The sequence below is a fragment of the Chrysemys picta genome, chromosome 2, assembly GCF_011386835.1.
Source record: "Chrysemys picta bellii isolate R12L10 chromosome 2, ASM1138683v2, whole genome shotgun sequence".
NCBI classification, from domain to species: domain Eukaryota; kingdom Metazoa; phylum Chordata; order Testudines; family Emydidae; genus Chrysemys; species Chrysemys picta.
The window spans coordinates 184,958,454-184,979,048 of NC_088792.1; the positions used below are offsets into that span (position 1 = coordinate 184,958,454).

The window sequence follows — 20,595 nt, forward strand, 5'->3', positions numbered from 1 at the left end:
TGTTTTACCCGCATTCTGCCATATATTTCATGTTATAGCAGTCTCGGATGATGACCCAGCACATGGTGTTCATTTTAAGAACGCTTTCACTGCAGATTTGACAAAACGCAAAGAAGGTATCAATGTGATATTTCTAAAGATAGCTACAAAACTCGACCCAAGGTTTAAGAATCTGAAGTGCCTTCCAAAATCTGAGAGGGTGCGGAGCATGCTTTCAGAAGTCTTAAAAGAGCAACATTCCAATGCGGAAACTACAGAACCTGAACCATCAAAAAAGAAAATCAACCTTCTGCTGGTGGCATCTGAATCAGATAATGAAAATGAAAATGAACATGTGTCGGTCTGCACTGCTTTGGATTGTTATTGAGCAGAACCCGTCATAAGCATGGATGCATGTCCCCTGGAATGGTGGTTGAAGCATGAAGGGACATGTGAATCTTTATCACATCTGACACATAAATATCTTGCGATGCTGGCCACAACAACACCTGTTCTCACTTTCAGGTAAACTGTAAACAAGAAGTGGGCAGCATTATCTCCTGCAACTGTAAACAAACTTGTTTGTCTGAGCAATTGGCTGAACAAGAAGTAGGACTGAGTGGACTTGCAGGCTCTAAAATTTTACACTGTTTTATTTTTGAATGCAGTTTTTTGTACATAATTCTACATTTGTAAGTTCAAATTTCATGATAAATGGATTGCACTACAGTACTTGTATTAGGTGAATTGAAAAATACTATTTCTTTTGTTTTTTTAGAGTGCAAATACTTGTAATGAAAAATAAATATAAAATGAGCACTGTACACTTTGTATTCTATGTTGTAATTTAAATCAATACATTTGAAAATGTAGAAAACATCCACAAATATTTAAATAAATGGTACTCTATTGTTTAACAGCGCGATTAATCACAATTAGTTTTTTTTAATCGCAATTCATTTTTTTAATTGCTCGACAGCCCTAGTTTACATTGAAAAACATTTTGACATTATTAAAATGAGACTTTGATCCAAACTGACCTCCCCTCCTCTCCCCAGATCTTTGGTGCATTAACATTTTTTGATATTTCAATTTTTTCATTCTGATTTGGGACAGGAAAAATATCCCGACTTTTGCACGATGGGATAGCCATTTCCAGCTCAGCTGTAGTAGCCAGCAGAAGAAACTCTACGCAACTGGAGACCAAGTTCAGTAACCATGAATAACGAGAGCCTGAAGATCATTCTCAATCCCAGGCTTCATGCAGACCAATACAAGGCACTGTTGCAATACCATTCCAGTTAAGTTTCTGCCTTACTTTTAATTATTCATTACCAGTCAGAATTCCTGTAGCTTTCTTAGCAGTTATGTATTCCAGAAGCCAAACAAAGAATAACAATGAAAGAATTTGAATCCATTATTTTAGCTAAATAATTCTAAATGCCTCATTCTAAATTTTATTTAAAAATGAATCTGTGAATGCAAAGTATTTTTTTTTGTTCAATTAAGTTATCACATATATATTGTGGGTAAATCAGATATTTGCAAAAGTTTTTTCTTAAAAGTTGGAGAATAGGGCAAGTTTAAATATTCACAGATGTGAAAATGAGCATCTAAGCATTTCATTCCTCTACTGGGTAAAACAGAGCAGCTGAATTTTCATGTCTCTGGAGGGAGCATGTACCCAGATTTCATTATTCACAGGAGTCTTATATGATTCCTCAGACACTGCAATGAAAAATATATTCCCAGTTGTATTTCTTGTTAAAAAATATTTGTTAAATGGAGGTTATTTACCTGTAAGTGAGGGTACCCTCTCTGTATTCCACACATGGGTACATATGTGCCGCATGTGCCTGAGACCAGAGATTTCTAGCAAGTAGTATCTATTGGTCTGCAGTTTCTCCCCTCATGCTGTGTACCATAGGTATAAAGTGGCAGTGTAGACCAATGCCTCTCCAGTTACTCCTCTTATCCCAAAGCAGAGGAGAAGAAGGGCAGATAGTGGACTACAGATCGGGACCACAAATCTCAAAAAACCTCCAGTTCTTGGTAAGCAACTTCCACGTCTTCTCCAAGTGCAGGTTTCTATGTGTATTCAAACAGAAGTGGGGTGGAAGAAGGCAGTTGGTATAGATGTCTGTAATACTGCTGTCCCAACAGCTGCATCTGTAGATGAGGTCTGGACTAAGGTGCAGTGTTTCATGAAAGTATGGCTGGAACTCCATGTCTTAAAAATGTCCAGATATTTTTGAAAGAAGAGATGCTATTGAGGTTGCCTGTGGTCTAGTGGAATGGGCCCTCACCCCTCCAGGGAAGGAATACACACCAACTAATAAAGCATGATACAGCTGGAGATCCACTCAGTTGCTGAGAAGATAATGCTTGATCTCATGATCATTCTACTATAGCAACAAATAGTCTAGGGCGGCATTCTCCTAATTGATTTCATTCTTTGCAGACAGAAGGCTAAAGCCCATCTGATGTTGAGAGAATTAAGTCTCCTCTTCTTGTTGGAAGCATGATGTTTTGGAAAGAATACTGGTAAGAGAATAGGTTCATGTGAAACTCAGAAATTACCATAGGGATGAATTTATGGTGGAGATGAAGGGGAACCTTCTTATGAAATGTGGAGTAAGGCAGGTCAGCCATCAGTGCGCCCAGTTCACCTACTCTTCTGGCTGATGTGAAAGTGACTAGGAAGGACAGATGGTACATTGAACACATGGGAAAAATGTACAGAGAAAGGCAATGATTAGGGATATGGAACAGCTTCCATATGAGAAAAAGATGAAAAAGACTGGGACTTTTCAGCTTAAAGTGAAGTGAATAAGGAAGTGTTATTTACCCCTTAACATAATACAAGAACCAGAGGTCACCCAATGAATTTTAATAGGTGGCGAGTTTAAAACAAACATTAACAAGTACTACTTCATACAACACACAGAACGTGTTGCCAGGGGATGTTGTGAAGGCCAAAAATATAACTGGGTTAACAAAAATTAGATAAGTTCATGAAGGATAGGTTCATCCATGACTATTAGCCAAGATGGTCAGGGACATCTGGGTGTCACTAAATCTCTGACTGCCAGAGGCTGGGACTGGATGACAGGATGGCTCACCTGATAATTGCCCTGTACCATTCATTCCCTCTGAAGCATCTGGCACTGGCCACATTCAGAAGACAAAACACTGGGCTAGATGGATGACTGGTCTGACCCAGTATGGCCATTCTTATGTGGTCAACAGTTCAAAGAGTAGTCTGGTAAGTATTGAGAGTACAAGACTGATATCCCATCGTGGTGTTTATTTTACCACTGGCAGGAATTTCCTAATGAAACCTTTCAGGAATCTGATTTTAGTTGGGTGAGTGAAAATAGAATAGCTTTCAACCAGAGGATAGATGACTCTGACTGCTGCTAAGTGGATCCCCAGTGAACGAGTGGAAAGTCCCAATGTACTGAGGGATGAGGAGGTAATTAATTCAGGAATACCTACTGTTTCTGAGGATAACTGGTTCTGTTGCATCCAAGTAGAGAAATGCCTCCATTTAGCTAGATATATTCTCTGGTGGAGGCCTCTCTGCTGTATTTGAGAACAGTTTGAACAGCCTCTGAACATCAACACTCTAGGTCTGAGGCCCATCCAAATAATATACTGTGAGTTGAAGAGGGCCTGGGTTGAGAGGTCTGATATTCTCCTGAGTGAACAGATCTGATGGGAGGACATTCATAAAAGGTCCAGAAGTCAGAACTGTCTAGGCCAGTTGGATGTGATGAGAATGAATCAAGCTTCATCATGATGGATCTTTTTTAGGACCTTTTGTACTGGTGGGAGGAAAGGTGTACATCGCTCCTGGAGTCTTGGCCTAGTGCTGCTCTGGAGCAAAACAGAATAAACATTCTGTTCCTAAGGGAGGCAAATGGTCCCAGGATAGCGTTCCCCATGAAGTGAAGATTTCATTCAGGAGAAAAATCCCACTTTTAGTCTGTGGAGAAGTGCCTGCTGAGATTGTCTGCCAAAGTGTTGTGTGCACTGGATAGATATGTTGCTGAGACTGTAGTGTGGTTCCTGATGTGCCATTTCCATGAATTGACTGGATGTGATGGGGTGCACACACCTCAAGTGAGCCCCCCCCCCCTTTGGTTGAGTGTGTCCGTGCCTGCAGTTTTCTCCATTTCTCCACTCACTGTGCCCCCGTCAGCCACTGTACTTAGGCAGATCTTCGGTGACTCAGCTCTCCGGCCAAGTCACACACAGTCCATGTGCAAAACAAATAAACCCCTTCCAGGGTATAAGTCCAAAATGTCCTGCAGCTCTCCCTAGGCTCAGTCCTTTAACAGTCTAACTCAGTCCATTATGGTACCCCTCTGTTGGCAATGTTTCTGTAGCCCTCCCTGGGCTCAATCCTCAGTCTGACCAACAGGGCCTATCTCAGTACACTTGTTGGCCAGCTTACGGGTGAAGGTTCTTGCTCTGGGGTGGAGCAGCACTCCCAGGCCTTCCTCCTTGGAAGCTCTTTACCCATCCTTTAGTATTCTGACTCCAGCTCTCCAGTTAGGTCAATCTCAGTTCAGCTACTGCAGCCAGCCAGGAGCACCTTTTGCTGCCTCAATCCCTGCCAGCAGATTGAACTCACTCTGGCCCTGCAGCTCCTTTTATATGAACTTGCTTGGCCTTGATTGGTTGTGTCCCACACAGCTGCTCTATGCAGCTTGGAGGACCTCTCCACTTCCCTTTTCTGGGGCAGGGTGCAGCAGGGCTGCGAGGCTTCCAACAGCGGGCCTCAGGGCCTAGTCTACCCCGTCACATGCCTCTATTCAGAGAAGAAGAGATTGTGCTCTGCCTTGTTTCTTACATAGAAGACTATCGTCATGTTTTCAGCCACTGAGTGACTATGACAGATCTGTGTAACTGGGAGGATTGCACTACAGACTACCTTAGTTCTAGGAGAGCAATAGGCATCCTGGCCTCCATGTGCCTTGCATAGCCCTTGTGTGCTCCCCATCCTATGAGGGATGCATCCATGATTATGGTCGCATCATGTGTGGCTGAAAGGAAAAGGTGTGTTCCAGGTACATCCAGTGAACAAGAGAAACCATGATTTTGGTGGGGATTGTTACCTTGATACTGTCTTTGTCTAGAAAGTAAACAGATCAGAGCCAGCCCTGTACATAATGGAGGTGAAATCTGGCAAATGGTATTATATAGGTAGATGAGGCCATATGGCTTAGTAGGGAAAGACAGACCTTGTCTGTGGTTCAAGGTCTGAGGATGATTTGTTCAATCAGGCTGTTCGATGCCTGGAATCCCTCCATAGGGAGGTAGGCCTTTGCAGAGGCTGAGTCTAGAATTGCTCCTATGAAATCTGTTTTTTATGGGAGTCAGAGGAGATTTTTCTCTGTTTATACAGATTCCCACGGATGCCAGGAGAAGGTCAACCACACGACCTAATCTTTATGAAGACCCTGGGTGCTGTTACCAGGCCGAATGGAAGTACTCTGAACTGGTGGTGGTCTTGTCCTAACAGAAATTTGAAGAACCTTCTGTAGGATGGGTTAATGTCAACATAAAAGTAAGCATCTTTCAAGTCAAGAACCACAAATCATATGCACCTCTCCAGGAAATAGAATAACTGAAGCCAATACAACTGTAACCAAATGCACCCCTGTATATACACCCTATACACTACTATAGTAATCTTTGTACAAAATATGCCTTGTAAGGTATCATATGAAAACTAATAACTCAGTGGTTAATAACATCATGGTGACATGTATGTAGCATCATTATATATAAAGTTATGAATTTCCCATGTATGATGATGATAGCACATGTTGAAACCCACATAGCCTTGACTAGGCATAAGTTGTTAAACAGGTCTATCCTAAACAAAGAAATGTGTTTACACCTCAACTTACATGTAAGTAGTAAACAGGGCCCTTGGGACAGCAAGAGGGGGTAAAGCAGTTTCTCAAAGATAAAGGACAAACTGATGCCTCTAGCCAGGTGTCATCAGTTGACTGGCACTCACCAGTCAAGTGGCCTTTCTTTGACAATGAAGTAGGGCAGGAACAGATCAAACTGCATTTTAGCAAGCAAACGCCAAGGAACCTCTTTCACCATGAGACTTTGAGTCCATCCTTGCAGCTGGAAGGAATTTTATCTAGGGCTAACCTTCAGGAAGATGCATTTCAAAGGATGACTGGACTATAAAAGTGAGAGAAACATAACCTGGGGTGTGTTTGCCTTTCTCTCTCTTTCACCTAAGACAACAAAGGAACGAAACAGCCTTTTGACTTTGGAAGGGATCCTAACCTGTACATTTGGTTAGCAACATTGCTAACCAAAATGTAAGGATTTTACTTTGAAACAAGTTTAGTTTACGCTTCAGTAACTAGAACGCATTTTATCTTTTTCGCTTATAACCATTTCTGACTTTAATACCTTGTACTTGTAGTCACTTATAATCTATCCCTCTGTAGTTAAATAAACTTGTTTTATTTTTTTAATTAAAACTAATCCATTGTTGTGTTTAAACTGAACTGTTTGGGGTAATTCCAGTTTAAAGTGTTGCATATTGACCCCTTAAATGTGGAATGGACCTATAATATCTGAACTGCCCAGGAGAAGGCTGGACAGTGTAGAACACAGATTTGGGGGGAAATTCGGGAGTGTGTTGGGGTTACCCTGAAGTAGGATGACCAAATGTCCCGATTTTAGGGTCTTTTTCCTATATAGGCTCCTATTACCCCCACCCCCTGTCCTGATTTTTCACATTTGCTATCTGGTCACCCTACCCTGAAGGTAGTAACCAAGGTTGGTGGAAGCCATAGTGTGGCTGGTGTGGTGCAGGTAGGCTGCTGGACCAGCTCTGTAGCTATACACAGACACTCAGGGTATGACCTGCATGCTGTTTGCAAGCAGTCCAGCTTGGGGGCTACAACTACAAAGCAGTATGAGGCACCCAAGGTTGCAGGGCAGGTGGTAACACAATGCCTTACTGGATTGGATCGCACCTGGAATGCGACAGTAACGGTGTGGAATTTTGATTTGTGCATAAAGATATTTAGCTGACAAAAGTCAAGAATGGGTCTCCATCTTCTTTTTCCTAGGAACTATGAAATAGGAGGAACAAACCCCTTTTTCTTGAAGTTGGGGTGGCACTTTCTCTATAGCCCCTTGCCAAAGGATAGAGTCCACCTCCTGAGGGAAGATTTCTTCATGAGAGTGGTCTTTGAAGAGGGGCTGTGAGAGGCACTTAATGTAACCAGAATAGACTATATCTGATATTCACCTGTCTGTTGTTGTTGTCCTCTAGTTGTGGGTGAAAAAGGCGAAGTGGCCACAAAAGATTTGGGAGACCATACGAGATGCCATGCATGAGGGTTCTCAGGCATCCTGGCAAAAACTGGTTGGTGAGTGGGGTTGAGCAGCTGCAGTTGAGAGAGCTGCAAACCTAGTCTTTGTACCCTGTGGCATTTGGGCAGTGGTTCAGAAGAGCCCTGGTGGTAGAATGGCTGAGGAAGAGGCTGATTTATACACCTGTTTGTGATGTGTTCTCTTTGGAACTGGGGTATGAATGCCCAGAGAGCAGAGAATTGTCCTGGAGTCTTTTAGCACGTGTATCTACTCATCAGTCTTCTCACTGAAGCGATTAGACTTGTCAAAGGGCAAGGCCTCTATGGTACTCTAGACCTCCCTGGGAAACACAGTGAGTGAAGCCAAGATTCACACCTCATAACTATTGCCATAGCCAGGGGCGGATTAGGGTTTTGTGGGGCCTCTGGGCCAGACCAAGTGGGAGCCCTTCTGCCACCAGTCCCCCCCTTTCCCCTGGCATTCCTGTTGGGGAAATGGGTTGGGGCGTGAGGGCTTGCCCCACTCACCCCCCGTGGCTAATCTGCTACTGGCCTTAGCTATATAGCTCTAGACATGTTATCAGCCACATCCATTGCAGCTTGAAGAGAGGTCATGGCTACCAGTTTGCCATTGGGACCTTTCCTCCTAAGGGAGTTTGTCTTTGAACTCTAGGAATTTGGAATAGTTTGTAAAATCATATTTTGCTAACAGGTCTGTTAGTTAGCAATACTAAACTGAAGGCCGGTGGATGAAAATACCTTCCTCCCTAGAAAGTCTAGGCATTTAGTGCCTTTGTCTGCAGAGGTTTCCTTGGGGGTGCTGTAGCCTGGATCTCTCTGTGGCTGCTTGCCATACTAGGGAGTTGGGTGCAGGGTGAGTAAACAGACTCTGACTTTTTATCTGGTACAAAGTATCATCACCTCTCAGCCCTCTTTGAAAATGGGGGGCACAGTTAGCAAGTGTTTGTCCTACTGTCCTGGCTGGTGCAACGATGACCTTATTTACTGGGAGGGCCACCTGGCTAGCACCAGAAGGCTGCAAGATGTCCAGGAGCCTCTGCTGCGTATCATGGACCTCCTTGAGTGGGATCTAGAGTTCAGTCAATGCCCTCTGCAAGAACTCTTGGTATTGCCTGTGATCATCAGACAGGATGGGGCGATTGCCTCATTGGGTGAGGAGGATGACACGTCTATCGGAACTGTCGGCACTGGCAGATCCAGTTCTATTTCTTCCTCTGTGTGCTCTAATGGAGCCAGCTAGTGTCAGCTAGGAGGAGAGAGGGCTGGTTGGGATTCATGTATGGATACGGAGTGCCTAGCATAGGGATCCCCAGGCACTATATGTCTCCTGGATAGTCATAGCTGGGTAGAGGATGGGTCTATCATAGGATATGCAGTGCAATCCAGACCAGTGAGGGGTTGCCACTACCTTCCCTGTAACCCTGGGTGCCTTACAATGCTTTGCTGCTGTAGCTCCCAGCCTGAGACACTCAGAACCAGTTTACAAGCATGGAAGTCACTCCCTGTGTGCTTCAGCAGCTCTTACCCCAGCAGCTCTCCTGGACAGCTCAGAAATAATAAGGTTCATTGTTCCTTTAAAGCAACAAAAGCACATTACATCTGATTAACTTACATGGGGTAAATACACTCTTTCCTTCAAACACAGCATGTGGTTGGATGGAATTTACATAGCTTACTACCCACCAAGCTCTTTGGGGGCAAGGACTCTCGCTTACAGGGCCTACTACACTGAGGCCCTCACTCCTGGATGGAGCTGCAGGGTGCCATTGTAATAGACACACAAGGCGGCGGGGGGGGGGGGCGGGCTGTCAGATGATGCAGAGTGAACTCAGGATACTGACCTGTATCAAAACTGCCAAAATGTATTTGCCACTTTTGAAAGTGGGTTTCTAGTTTTCTGTAGCTTTATTCTATGGACTTACCTACATTCCCAGCACTGAAATATTCAGCTGAGCCCCACAGGACTCCAGCACTTCATCAAAGAAGCTAATTTCAGCTAAGGGATCATCACAGGGAGGACTATGAGCCTGAAGAAGGAGAAAATGTTTTCATATGATTTAGAGGGTTAAAAAACGCTGCAGTGAAAAACAATTTGCTAAATTCAAAAACTTGGCACAGCTCACAACAGATGTATGGAAAAGTGGATTTGCATCCTGCCAATCCTGGGGCTGTGAGGGGTGACACAGGCGCAACTACAGTGGTTCTGTGCTACTCGGCGCTGCTTTAATGGACTGTAAGATCTGACTCTATATCAGGACTGCAGAGGATATTGTGGTCATGGTATAAAAGCATACTGAAACATATACAAATAGTAACAACCACTAATTGATCATCTCAAAACGGTCACCAACACTCAAGCCTAAGTTTCCCGCAAACACGGTGGTGAAACAATGAAGAGGATGCAAAAACTACATGTATTTAATAAGGCTAATTTCCTCTTCTCCAGTTCTTGTCTTGATGGAGTCCATACAGTACCTAAGGGCAAGCAGAAGCTTGGAATAAAACATTATTTCAGTCAAACTTCCTATTTTATTTTTTAAAGGATAAGGCACAATCCTTAAAAGCTGCAAAGAACTAAAAAAACCTGCAGACCCAAGACTTTAGTGCACAGCCCACCTGAAAAGTGTGGTGGGGTGTACCAACCACACTGGGTCTGAAGGGGTTAACATGAGTCTGTCGCTGCAATCAGCCTTACCCCACCTTCTCTGCGAGAGCCTGGAAAGGGGAAATAAGAGGAAGAGCCCAGCTCAGTGATGGCTGACTGGAAAAGGGAGCAGACCTCTTGAGCTAGCCCTGTCAGGGAAGCTTGGCTGTGAATATTCATGAGAGCCATCAGGCCCAACCACCATGTGAGTGGTAGACCTTGCTTATTGGACTTTCTTGGCATGCTAGACACAGGCTAGGACCCACATGGACTACTACCTGTCTTCCCACCTCTAGGTCTCCACAAGAATTGTGTGAGTATGTGCATGGGATGACATGGGGTGTCAAACTAATATTACACTGGAGCTACGTTCTCTTTTGAATTGGCAGATTTGTGCTTTTACTAACAGTGTTAATACAATTATTAAGAACTCTGCTTTGCCCTCAGTGTGAGAGTCACTGCTGTGCACATGGGGGTTCCCAAACAGACAGCAATCTTAATTCTGTTGTGCTTGATTCTGGGGCTGGAACCTGTCGAAGCTCAAGGGTCTAATTACTTTTATCAATTGGGGATTCGAAATCATAGACTCATAGAATATCAGGGTTGGAAGGGACCTCAGGAGGTCATCTAGTTCAACCCCCTGCTCAAAGTAGGACCAATCCCCAACTAAATCATCCCAGCCAGGGCTTTGTCAAGCCTGACCTTAAAAACCTCTAAGATTCCACCATCTCTCTAGGTAACCCATTCCAGTGCTTCACCACCCTCCTAGTGAAAAAGTTTTTCCTGATATCTAACCTAAACCTCCCCCACTGCAACTGGAGACCATTAGTCCTTGTTCTGTCATCTGGTACCACTGAGAACAGTCTAGATCCATCCTCTTTGGAACCCCCTTTCAGGTAGTTGAAAGCAGCTATCAAATCCCCCCTCATTCTTCTCTTCTGCAGACTAAACAATCCCAGTTCCCTCAGCCTCTCCTCATAAGTCATGTGCTCCAGACCCCTAATCATTTTTGTTGCCCTCCACTGGACTCTTTCCAATTTTTCCACATCCTTCTTGTAGTGTGGGGCCCAAAACTGGACACAGTACTCCAGATGAGGCCTCACCAATGTCAAATAGAGGGGAATTATAACGTCCCTCGGTCTGCTGGCAATGTCCCTACTTATACAGCCCAAAATGCCATTAGCCTTCTTGGCAACAAGGGCACACTGTCGACTCATATCCAGCTTCTTGTCCACTGTAACCCCTAGGTCCTTTTCTGCAGAACTGCTGCCTAGCCATTCGGTCCCTATTCTGTAGCAGTGCATGGGATTCTTCCGTCCTAAGTGCAGGACTCTGCACTTGTCCTTGTTGAACCTCATCAGATTTCTTTTGGCCCAATCCTCTAATTTGTCTAGGTCCCTCTGTATGCTATCCCTACCCTTCAGCATATCTACCACTCCTCCCATTTTAGTGTCATCTGCAAACTTGCTGAGAGTGCAGTCCACGCCATCCTCCAGATCATTAATGAAGATATTGAACAAAATCGGCCCCAGGACCGACTCTTGGGCCACTCCGCTTGATACCAGCTGCCAACTAGACATGGAGCCATTGATCACTACCCGTTGAGTCCGACAATCTAGCCAGCTTTCTATCCACCTTATAGTCCATTCATCCAGCCCATGCTACATTAAGTTGCTGGCAAGAATACTGTGGGAGACCATATCAAAAGCTTTCCTAAAGTTAAGGAATAACACATCCACTGCTTTCCCCTCATCCACAGAGCCAATTATCTCATCATAGAAGGCAATTTTAGGTTAGTCAGGCATGACTTGCCCTTGGTGAATCCATGCTGACTGTTCCTGATCACTTTCTTCTCCTCTAAGTGCTTCAGAATTGATTCCTTGAGGACCTGCTCCATGATTTTTCCAGGGACTGAGATGAGGCTGACTGGCCTGTAGTTCCCGGATCCTCCTCCTTCCCTTTTTTAAAGATGGGCACTACATTAGCCTTTTTCCAGGCATCCGGGACCTCCCTGGATCGCCATGAGTTTTCAAAGATAATGGCCAATGGCTCTGCAATCACATCCGCCAACTCCTTTAGCACCCTCGGTTGCAGCGCATCTGACCCCATGGACTTGTGCTCGTCCAGCTTTTCTAAATAGTCCTGAACCACTTCTTTCTCCACAGAGGGCTGGTCACCTCCTCCCCATACTGTGCTGTCCAGTGCAGTAGTCTGGGAGCTGACCTTGTTCGTGAAGACAGAGGCAAAAAAAGCATTGAGTACATTAGCTTTTTCCACATCCTCTGTCACTAGGTTGCCTCCCTCATTCAGTAAGGGGCCCACACTTTCCTTGACTTTCTTCTTGTTGCTAACATACCTGAAGAAACCCTTCTTGTTACTCTTAACATCCCTTGCTAGCTGCAACTCCAAGTGTTATTTGGCCTTCCTGATTTCACTCCTGCATGCCTAAGCAATATTTTTATACTCCTCCCTGGTCATTTGTCCAATCTTCCACTTCTTGTAAGCTTATTTTTTGTGTTTAAGATCAGCAAGGATTTCACTGTTAAGCCAAGCTGGTCACCTGCCATATTTACTATTCTTTCTACACATCGGGATGGTTTATTCCTGCAACCTCAACAAGGATTCTTTAAAATAATCAACACAGTCAGAATAATCAATAACAGCTCAACCAATCAGGCAACAGAGGGGTATATGCATATTGTAAATCCTGCCGTCTTGCCTTAAGAATAAATACACTTAAATGGTTCTTATCTTATTTGCTGTGTGATTTTGTTAAATAATGGCTTGACAGCTCCTGGAACTCCAGGTTTCCTGCCCCTATGCACAAGCTACAACACCATACTTGTTTCTCTCTAAGGCCTGATAATAAGAGTTGCTGTTTGCTGGTCACCTCAGACGGAGCTGTGGGCATTGAATGTCATTCAAGATCACAATAAAAGGCATGTCACTAAAGGCTCAGTCCTTACAGATGATGAGCACCCTCAACTCCCAACGAAGACAGGATCAGGCCCTAAGACATGCATGTTTGTTTTCACATCTACGTTAGGATTTTAATTAGAACAAATACAAAACACTTTTTCAGCAGAGCCATGCAGAACACCTGCAGTAATCCACACTCAGGAAAACAATTTAAATTAGATATAATATTCTAAAACTGCTTTATTGCAACATCACAGTGCTACTGTCCAAAACTGAGTCTGTATAAAGTGCTATGTTTGCCAGACTGATGTTAGCATGTATGGTTTAAATGATGACACAAGCAAAACTCTCCTCTGGAATGGACAAATTAAAGATACCAAAATATTATGTTTCCTTTTGCCAATGAGAACAGCTGGCAAGATGGCTTTATTGAACACAATTGCAGCCAGCAGACATAGGTTATAATTTTCACAGGCTTTGTTTCTGAAATATGGAGTTAACAAAACATTCTATTTTTTTCTTTTGAAATTTGAGGGTTTATGTCTTTCATCTGGTGAAATTTAGCATAAAAGTGAAAATAATATCAAGGTTACAAGCACCATAGGGAGGCTGCTAATGTGGGGAAAAAGGGCATTTGGCCAGTTAAAATAATAAAAGACTATAGCGCTTTCCCAGTGATGGCTGAAGCCAAGTGAGGTCTTTCCAACTGGAGCCACAATAGTCCTTTTCGGATTATGTGGTTTGGCACAATACAGAATGAGTAAACTTACTTTTCTAGACGAGAAAACATAATTAACAGAAACAACAAGGTCATGCAGTACTAGGCCTTAGGTAAGCAATAACACACCACAGGGTGTATATTAAACAGCCAATATATGTACACCTTGGATGTGCTGAAGCATAGCAGAATGGCTCAACACGGAATATGCATATTTTGTCTCATGACCCCATATTCTTATTAAAGAATAGATTTTCTATTAGCAATATGTAATTTAAAATAACTGTTAAAGTTTGGAATCTGTGTTTCTGGTACTTGAGCTGCTGTGCTGATACCAACAAGAGGAGTGGTTTTGCTCATTTCATCTCAGATAATAATACCTAGCATATTTAGGGCCAGATTCGTATTTACACTAATGCCACTTTACACTCCTCTGGCAGTGCTAAAGGGCCCTTAGCACTACCGAGACGGTATAAATCAGTCTGAGAATGAGGCACTTAGTGTCTTACATGTTGACAGCCCTGTTCACAAATAGGCTAATTAATCATTACAACATTCCTGTGAGCTAGGTAAATTAGTAATATTACTGCCTCACCTACATTTTACAAAAAATAGATGAGAAACCTAACCGAGAGATGTGGAAAAAATTGCCCAAAAGCTTAACAATTTAGTTAGTAGCAAGGCTGGAATTAGAAATTAGGACTTCCTGACTCCCAGTGCGGTGTTCATTCCTCCAGCCTTTTTAATCTTTTTCTTATATCTTCATGTACCCATCCCAGTCTTCTTTCAAGCCCATTATGCCCCTTTTGTGGACAATTAATTCCATTCTTAAAGTTTGAACTGTTTTCTGGTTTGAGAGTACCCTGCAAAGGATCTTCACTCCTAGTATCACTTAGCCATGCCCTTTCATAGCATTGATACTGCCTTCAGTGTTTTAAACATAGGCTCCTACTTCTCTCAAGAGCTACAACTTGGGGTTTTTAAAAATGGTGATTTATCTTCAGTGTGTCTGCCACCTCAGAGCTCTGAGAGGTAAAACATATGCACTGTTAGAGTGTCAAGCCAAAAGTTCAGGCAACTTTGGGAACTTGGCTGAAGGTCCAAACATTACAACTGGGGTGGAGGAAGAGGAGACATGGAGAGAAGAAAATGCAGAGTTGAAGTCTTTTCTCAAGTGACAAATATATAGTTCCTCAGATATTTTAGGCTGCAAGATGAGGTACTTAGGAGTAAGATGTGTGGCTAAGGGAATTCTGTGCCTAAATATTCTGTGCCAAAAACTTAAATTCGGTGTACAATATTTTAAAATTCTGCAAATATTATTTGTCAAAATAACACTATATAATTATGCCAGTTCCAATTGTTTTGTTAATTAATTTCAAAATACCTATCAACAGATATGTCTGTAACAATACTGACACCAAAAAAGATTCAGGAAACGTTTTTTGACATATAGATTCCTTACTAGGCATATTAATACAGAACTTGGAGTAATAATTCATTTAAACTACAGTAGAGCACTTATTTCCCACACCCCTGAGAAGCAGTGCAAAGGCTTGGGGGAATCTGGGCTAATGGAGGAGCTGAAGGAGAGGGAAGTAATTGCTGGGCAGAAACCTGGGAGTGAACCTGGAGGGTGGTTGGTGTGAGTGGCCGAAATATGGAACAGGTTTTGGGGTGGGATTGTTAGGGAGTTTGGGAAGGATTCAACAAACATGTGGACAAGGGGGATCCAGTGGCATAGTGTACTTAGATTTCCAGAAAGCCTTTGACAAGGTCCCTCACCAAAGGCTCTTACATAAATTAAGTTGTCATGGGATAAGAGGGAAGATCGTTTCATGCATTGAGAACTGGTTAAAAGACCGGGAACAATGGGTAGGAATAAATAGTAAATTTTCAGAATGGAGAGGGGTAACTAGTGGTGTTCCCCAAGGGTCAGTCTTAGGATCAATCCTATTCAACTTATTCATAAAGGATCTGGAGAAAGGGGTAAACAGTGAAGTGGCAAAGTTTGCAGATGATAAACTGCTCAAGATAGTTAAGACCAAAGCAGACTGTGAAGAACTTCAAAAAGATCTCACAAAACTAAGTGATTGGGCAACCAAATGGCAAATGAAATTTAATGTGGATAAATGTAAAGTAATGCACATTGGAAAAAATAACCCCAACTATACATACAATATGATGGGGGCTAATTTAACTACAACTAAAGCAGTCAAAAAAGCAAACAGGATGTTAGGAATCATTAAAAAGGGGATAGAGAATAAGACGGAGAATACCTTAGTGCCCTTATATAAATCCATGGTATGCCCACATCTTGAATACTGCGTACAGATGTGGTCTCCTCATCTCAAAAAAAGATATACTGGCATTAGAAAAGGTTCAGAGAAGGGCAACTAAACTGATTAGGGGTTTGGAACGGGTCCAATATGAGAAGAGATTAAAGAGGCTAGGACTTTTCAGCTTGGAAAAGAGAAGACTAAGGGGGGATATGATAGAGGTATATAAAATCATGAGTGATGTGGAGAAAGTGAATAAGGAAAAGTTATTTACTTGTTCCCATAATATAAGAACTAGGGACCACTAAATGAAATTAATGGGCAGCAGGTTTAAAACAAATAAAAGGAAGTTCTTCTTCACACAGCGCACAGTCAACTTGTGGAATTCCTTGCCTGAGGAGGTTGTGAAGACTATAACAGGGTTTAAAAGAGAAGTAGATAAATTCATGGAGGTTAAGTCCATTAATGGCTATTAGCCAGGTTGGGTAAGGAATGGTGTCCCTAGCCTCTGTTTGTTAGAGGGTGGTGATGGACGGCAGGAGAGAGATCACTTGATCATTACCTGTTAGGTTCACTCCCTCTGGGGAACCTGGCATTGGCCACTGTCGGTAGACAGGATACTGGGTTGGATGGAACTTTGGTCTGACACAGTACGGCCGTTCTTATGTTCTTATTTTCTGTACCCCAGCCTGTGATCCTTCCAGCAGCCCCATGTGCCCCACGCAATCCGTCCCCATCATATCCTGTGCCTCCTCACCTGGCCCTGCAGACAGGGCGCTGTGAGGAAAGCAGCCTCTCCTCCCTCTCCACAGCTGCAGCAGCCCTGAGCCGACTGCCCTCTCTTCTGTTGCCACAGTAGCCCCTGTTGGATGAAAGGTGTAATTGCAGTGCCTCCCCAGAAGAATGTATTATTCTGCAGGGGGTGGAAATCTGCAGGGGCATGAATTCTGCCCATGCTCAATTGTGCAGAATTCCCCCAAGAGTAATATCTTTTAAACACTGCATGGATCTAATTGTTTTTAAACATCTGGTTAGGGAATCATTGATTTCAAATTTCAACAGCAAAGGGATTTGACTGTATATGTGAGATTTTTTAAATTTTATTTTCATAGTATTGTAATAAGATGAGGTAAGCCAATCCAGGAAAAATCAGGAGGTCACATCCCTTCTACAAGCCCCCTTCCAATAAAAAGCTGAGAATGATTACTGAGACTTTGAGAGGTCTCAGTGGTCACTGGTGCTCTTACTTCACTTTCATGATCAGGTACATCCATTAGGCTAAGGGGCATAGCTATTGCATGCTGACTATGAGGTATTAGCTAATTACTCTCACAGACTGTGCTGCACTATCAAACTTTGCTATGGTTTTCTAGCTGCACCTAACTTGGGCGGGTTTGCATATCATGCTAGCAGTAAATGCCCCCAAAATACCTTTAATGGTGTTCACTTGTTCACAGGGACGATGCCTGAGTTCTAAAAGTGAAATGTTTGGTGACTAGCCTGGGCAGAGTAGTTCAGCCATAGCACCATCAGATTAGGGTCAAAATCTCTTCTGGGAGCTAACATAAGAGAGAGATGAGAGTTGCATAGTAGGAATAGACAGACAGCTCTGATGCACCAATTCTGCACAGCACTTAACCACATGTTGAAATCCTATTGATTTCAATGGGAGTTAAGCACATGCTTCAGTGCTTTACTGAACTTGGGTCTGAAGCAGTAGAGGCACAGCTCAAGAAGGAGTTAGATATCAGTCTCTTGAAGGGAGGGGGCTGAGCTTCTGTAGAGATGGGCTCCAGCAAGGTGTGAGGATAAGGTGGACAAACCCTGTTTTGCTAGGCTGCCAACAAATACCTACTGGTACCTTCAAAATTCTAGTTCCAATCCTGGGAGCCCTTAATGGTGGTGCAACAACATTTCTGAGAGCTGTTGAAAAAGCTAGAGGTTAAGGTAAGTGGACTCATAGCAGGGCTCAGAAAATTGGAGGAGTACCACTCAATGATTTGCAATAGCCTTTGTTTTTTAAACAAAAATCTAATACAGAAGGATAGCACGTTCAGTTTTTCCTTCCAAAAGAAGGAAAAACAAATACTATAATGTAAAGGAAAGCATGATGACCCTGGGTAAGCATAGACTGTGGTAGCATTATGAAAACAATCCTACTGAGACATCTGGTTATTTCTCTTGTAATGAGATCATTCATAAGAAAACAGGGCAACATGCCAGAAGGAAGTTGGCAGGGGGAAGAAGAGAGAGCTTTGACTCCCACCACCAGGTGGACCACACACCTAAAAGAGAGTAACCAACTTATACCTGTATCATCAAATATATTCATTTGACAACAACTATATCTCCCCTGCAAGTATATCTCCCCTGCAAGTCAGCCATTTTGAGACTATATAGAAGGTGTTTATATAGTGGAACTTGCTTATTTATTATTTACTTTACTATTATTATAGCAAATTCTGAGATTAGGAGCCCTGATAGGCTACACCAATCTCCATGCACTAGCCTACTTCCTCCACTTCCTACACCAGCCCTGACCAGTGGCTTTTCCACTTAAAGCTCCTCATACTGCAAATTTGAAACTGTAAATCAAATATCCCTCAGTGTAGTACAGTCTATTTTTTTTCAGTATTTTTTATCTATGTTCCACCACCACCCTATCTTGTAAAAACATATATTGGTGCCCAAAACTCTCCTGTCCTTATAATTGATTAACCTGTTCTGTGCTGGTTTATGGTTTTTCATTATAAAAAGATTGCAAAATAAAATTCCAGGTTTTATTTTTATTATTGACCAAATAAAAAAAAACCCTCTTATATTTTATTACATATAGCAGTTAAAAAATGGTTTTCACACCTCATCACTACCTAAATATCTCACCTAGAATGTTCACAGTCTAATGCAAAAAAATGCCAAAATTGTCAAGCAGGCTACCTAAGGTTAGGCACCTAAATTTCTGTTTAGTCCCTGATCCTGCAAACACTTCTGCCCAATTTCAGTGGGACTCCTTTAAAGCACAAAGATCCTCAAAGGTGTAAGTGTAAACAAGATTAGACCCACAGGCACCTAAATAAGTGTTTTAATTTTCAGTTGTGCTGAGTAACTTCAGCCCTCACTGATTTTTGTGGAAACTAGGGGTGTTCAGCACCCCTGAGAATCGGGACGTTTATTCGGGTGCTCAAATATAGATTTATGTGTAACTTTTTAGGCACTCAGGTTTTTGGCTTTACTCTCTATATTTCCATACCAAAAACTTCTTATCTCTGCATCATCAGCTTTGTGCTATCTTTTGTAAATTTCCCACAGCAGAGCCACCCTGGGTATATTCAAAAGAGACACAAAATTGTGAATTGAGAGCAAAATCTGACTAGAAAAATCTCTTTCCAGGTTACTTACCAGAAAATACTCTCTGTATGTTTCAGCATATATAGATGCCAAACAAAAAGCCTTAATGTTTATACTATAAACTCATTAGCCAATCAATACTTCCCATTTCCGTAGGTAATAAAGCTTTCTTATCCTGAAAAGTCTCTCTAGTGCTGCATTTAAAAAATTCATTCACAGATTGCTGGTCAGTGAAAGCTGCAGGAGGGGAAAAGAATTATTTAATAGAAGAATTCTCCTTTAATTTCCTTCTTCATAATTGTTGTAAGGTGGTTCACTACCCTGCATTGAAAATTCATTATTCTGCTTTGGAAAACCAGTGATTTACAGTAGTATATCAATGTTTTTATATATTAGCCTTATTAGCAAAGATCATGCTAATTATATATGTGACCATCTTGTTTACAATTTAGTTGTGAAAATCATCATTCTTGCCTCTATAGTGATTCTGTTCTACTTCTGTTTTGTATAGATATGGGATAGGCAACCTATGGCACGCATGCCAAAGGTGGCACGCAAGCTGATTTTCAGCGGCACTCACACTGCCTGGGTCCTGGCCACTGGTCCGGGGAGCTCTGCATTTTAATTTTAAATGAAGCTTCTTAAACATTTTAAAAACTTTGTTTATTTTATGTACAACAATAGTTTAGTTATATATTATAGACTTATAGAAAGAGACCTTCTAAAAATGTTAAAACGTATTACTGGCACGCAAAACCTTAAATTAGAGTGAATAAATGAAGACTCGGCACACCACTTCTGAAAGGTTGCCAACTCCTGGTATAGATACTTGTAATGCCCTTACTCCAATAGTTTCATTAGTGCATTCCAGTAGTGCATTAAGCAATGTGACTGACTTCTGTAGTGTATTCTGTCAATCATTATTACACCTTTATCTGATTAAAAGTAGTAATACAATATACTCTTCCCGTCGCACCTTTCAATTGCTACATGACAAGTAACTTTGTGTAGGTATTTTGCAAAGACCTCTGTTTTAGCACTGCAGAATAAATCTAACATGTCCTAAAGAAAAGAAATTAATGAGACAGCTTCAGTGAGAGCTTCAGCTTGACAAATACACAGTTACTGACTTAATTAGCAAAGCAGAAGGGGTGGGAGGTAGGAAAAGTTGTCGCCTTAGGGCAACTCTTGTCAAATTGATAACTCAAGAAAGTCATTCAGTTTTAGCTTGGGACTGTTTACTCCTCTGGTAAAATGAAGGTCTGTGAGAGCTATTTGTTTATACTTGTCCCAAATATCTCTCAACAGCTAATGAACAAAGATCAA

The 20,595-nt window shown here is 42.3% G+C and overlaps 1 protein-coding gene and 1 long non-coding RNA gene across 13 annotated transcripts in view; one reads left to right on the forward strand and one right to left on the reverse strand.

The window, feature by feature from the left end:
- CDKAL1 (CDK5 regulatory subunit associated protein 1 like 1) overlaps positions 1–20,595 on the forward strand; it is a 790,609-nt gene that overhangs the window by 750,330 nt on the left and 19,684 nt on the right. For 4 of the 9 annotated variants that reach the window (XM_024102135.3, XM_065581965.1, XM_065581966.1 and 1 more), the window contains one exon: positions 1,096–2,008. The exons of 2 other annotated variants lie outside the window; for them this stretch is intronic. Coding sequence is in view for 3 of the 7 variants with exons in the window: in XM_065581965.1 (XP_065438037.1) it covers positions 1,096–1,205 (110 nt within the window). In the remaining 4 variants the exon portion in view is untranslated. Of the gene's footprint in view, positions 1–1,095; positions 14,909–20,595 lie in introns of those variants that run through there. 3 more of the 9 variants (XR_010597971.1, XR_010597972.1, XR_010597970.1) reach the window with 2 other exon arrangements.
- Positions 1–20,595, reverse strand: part of LOC122174708 (uncharacterized) — a 105,322-nt gene that overhangs the window by 25,753 nt on the left and 58,974 nt on the right. For 3 of the 4 annotated variants that reach the window (XR_010597976.1, XR_010597973.1, XR_010597975.1), the window contains one exon: positions 9,284–9,388. The exons of the other annotated variant lie outside the window; for it this stretch is intronic. This is a non-coding gene — a long non-coding RNA (uncharacterized LOC122174708). The remainder of the gene's footprint in view (positions 1–9,283; positions 9,389–20,595) is intronic. 4 annotated transcript variants of the gene reach the window in all.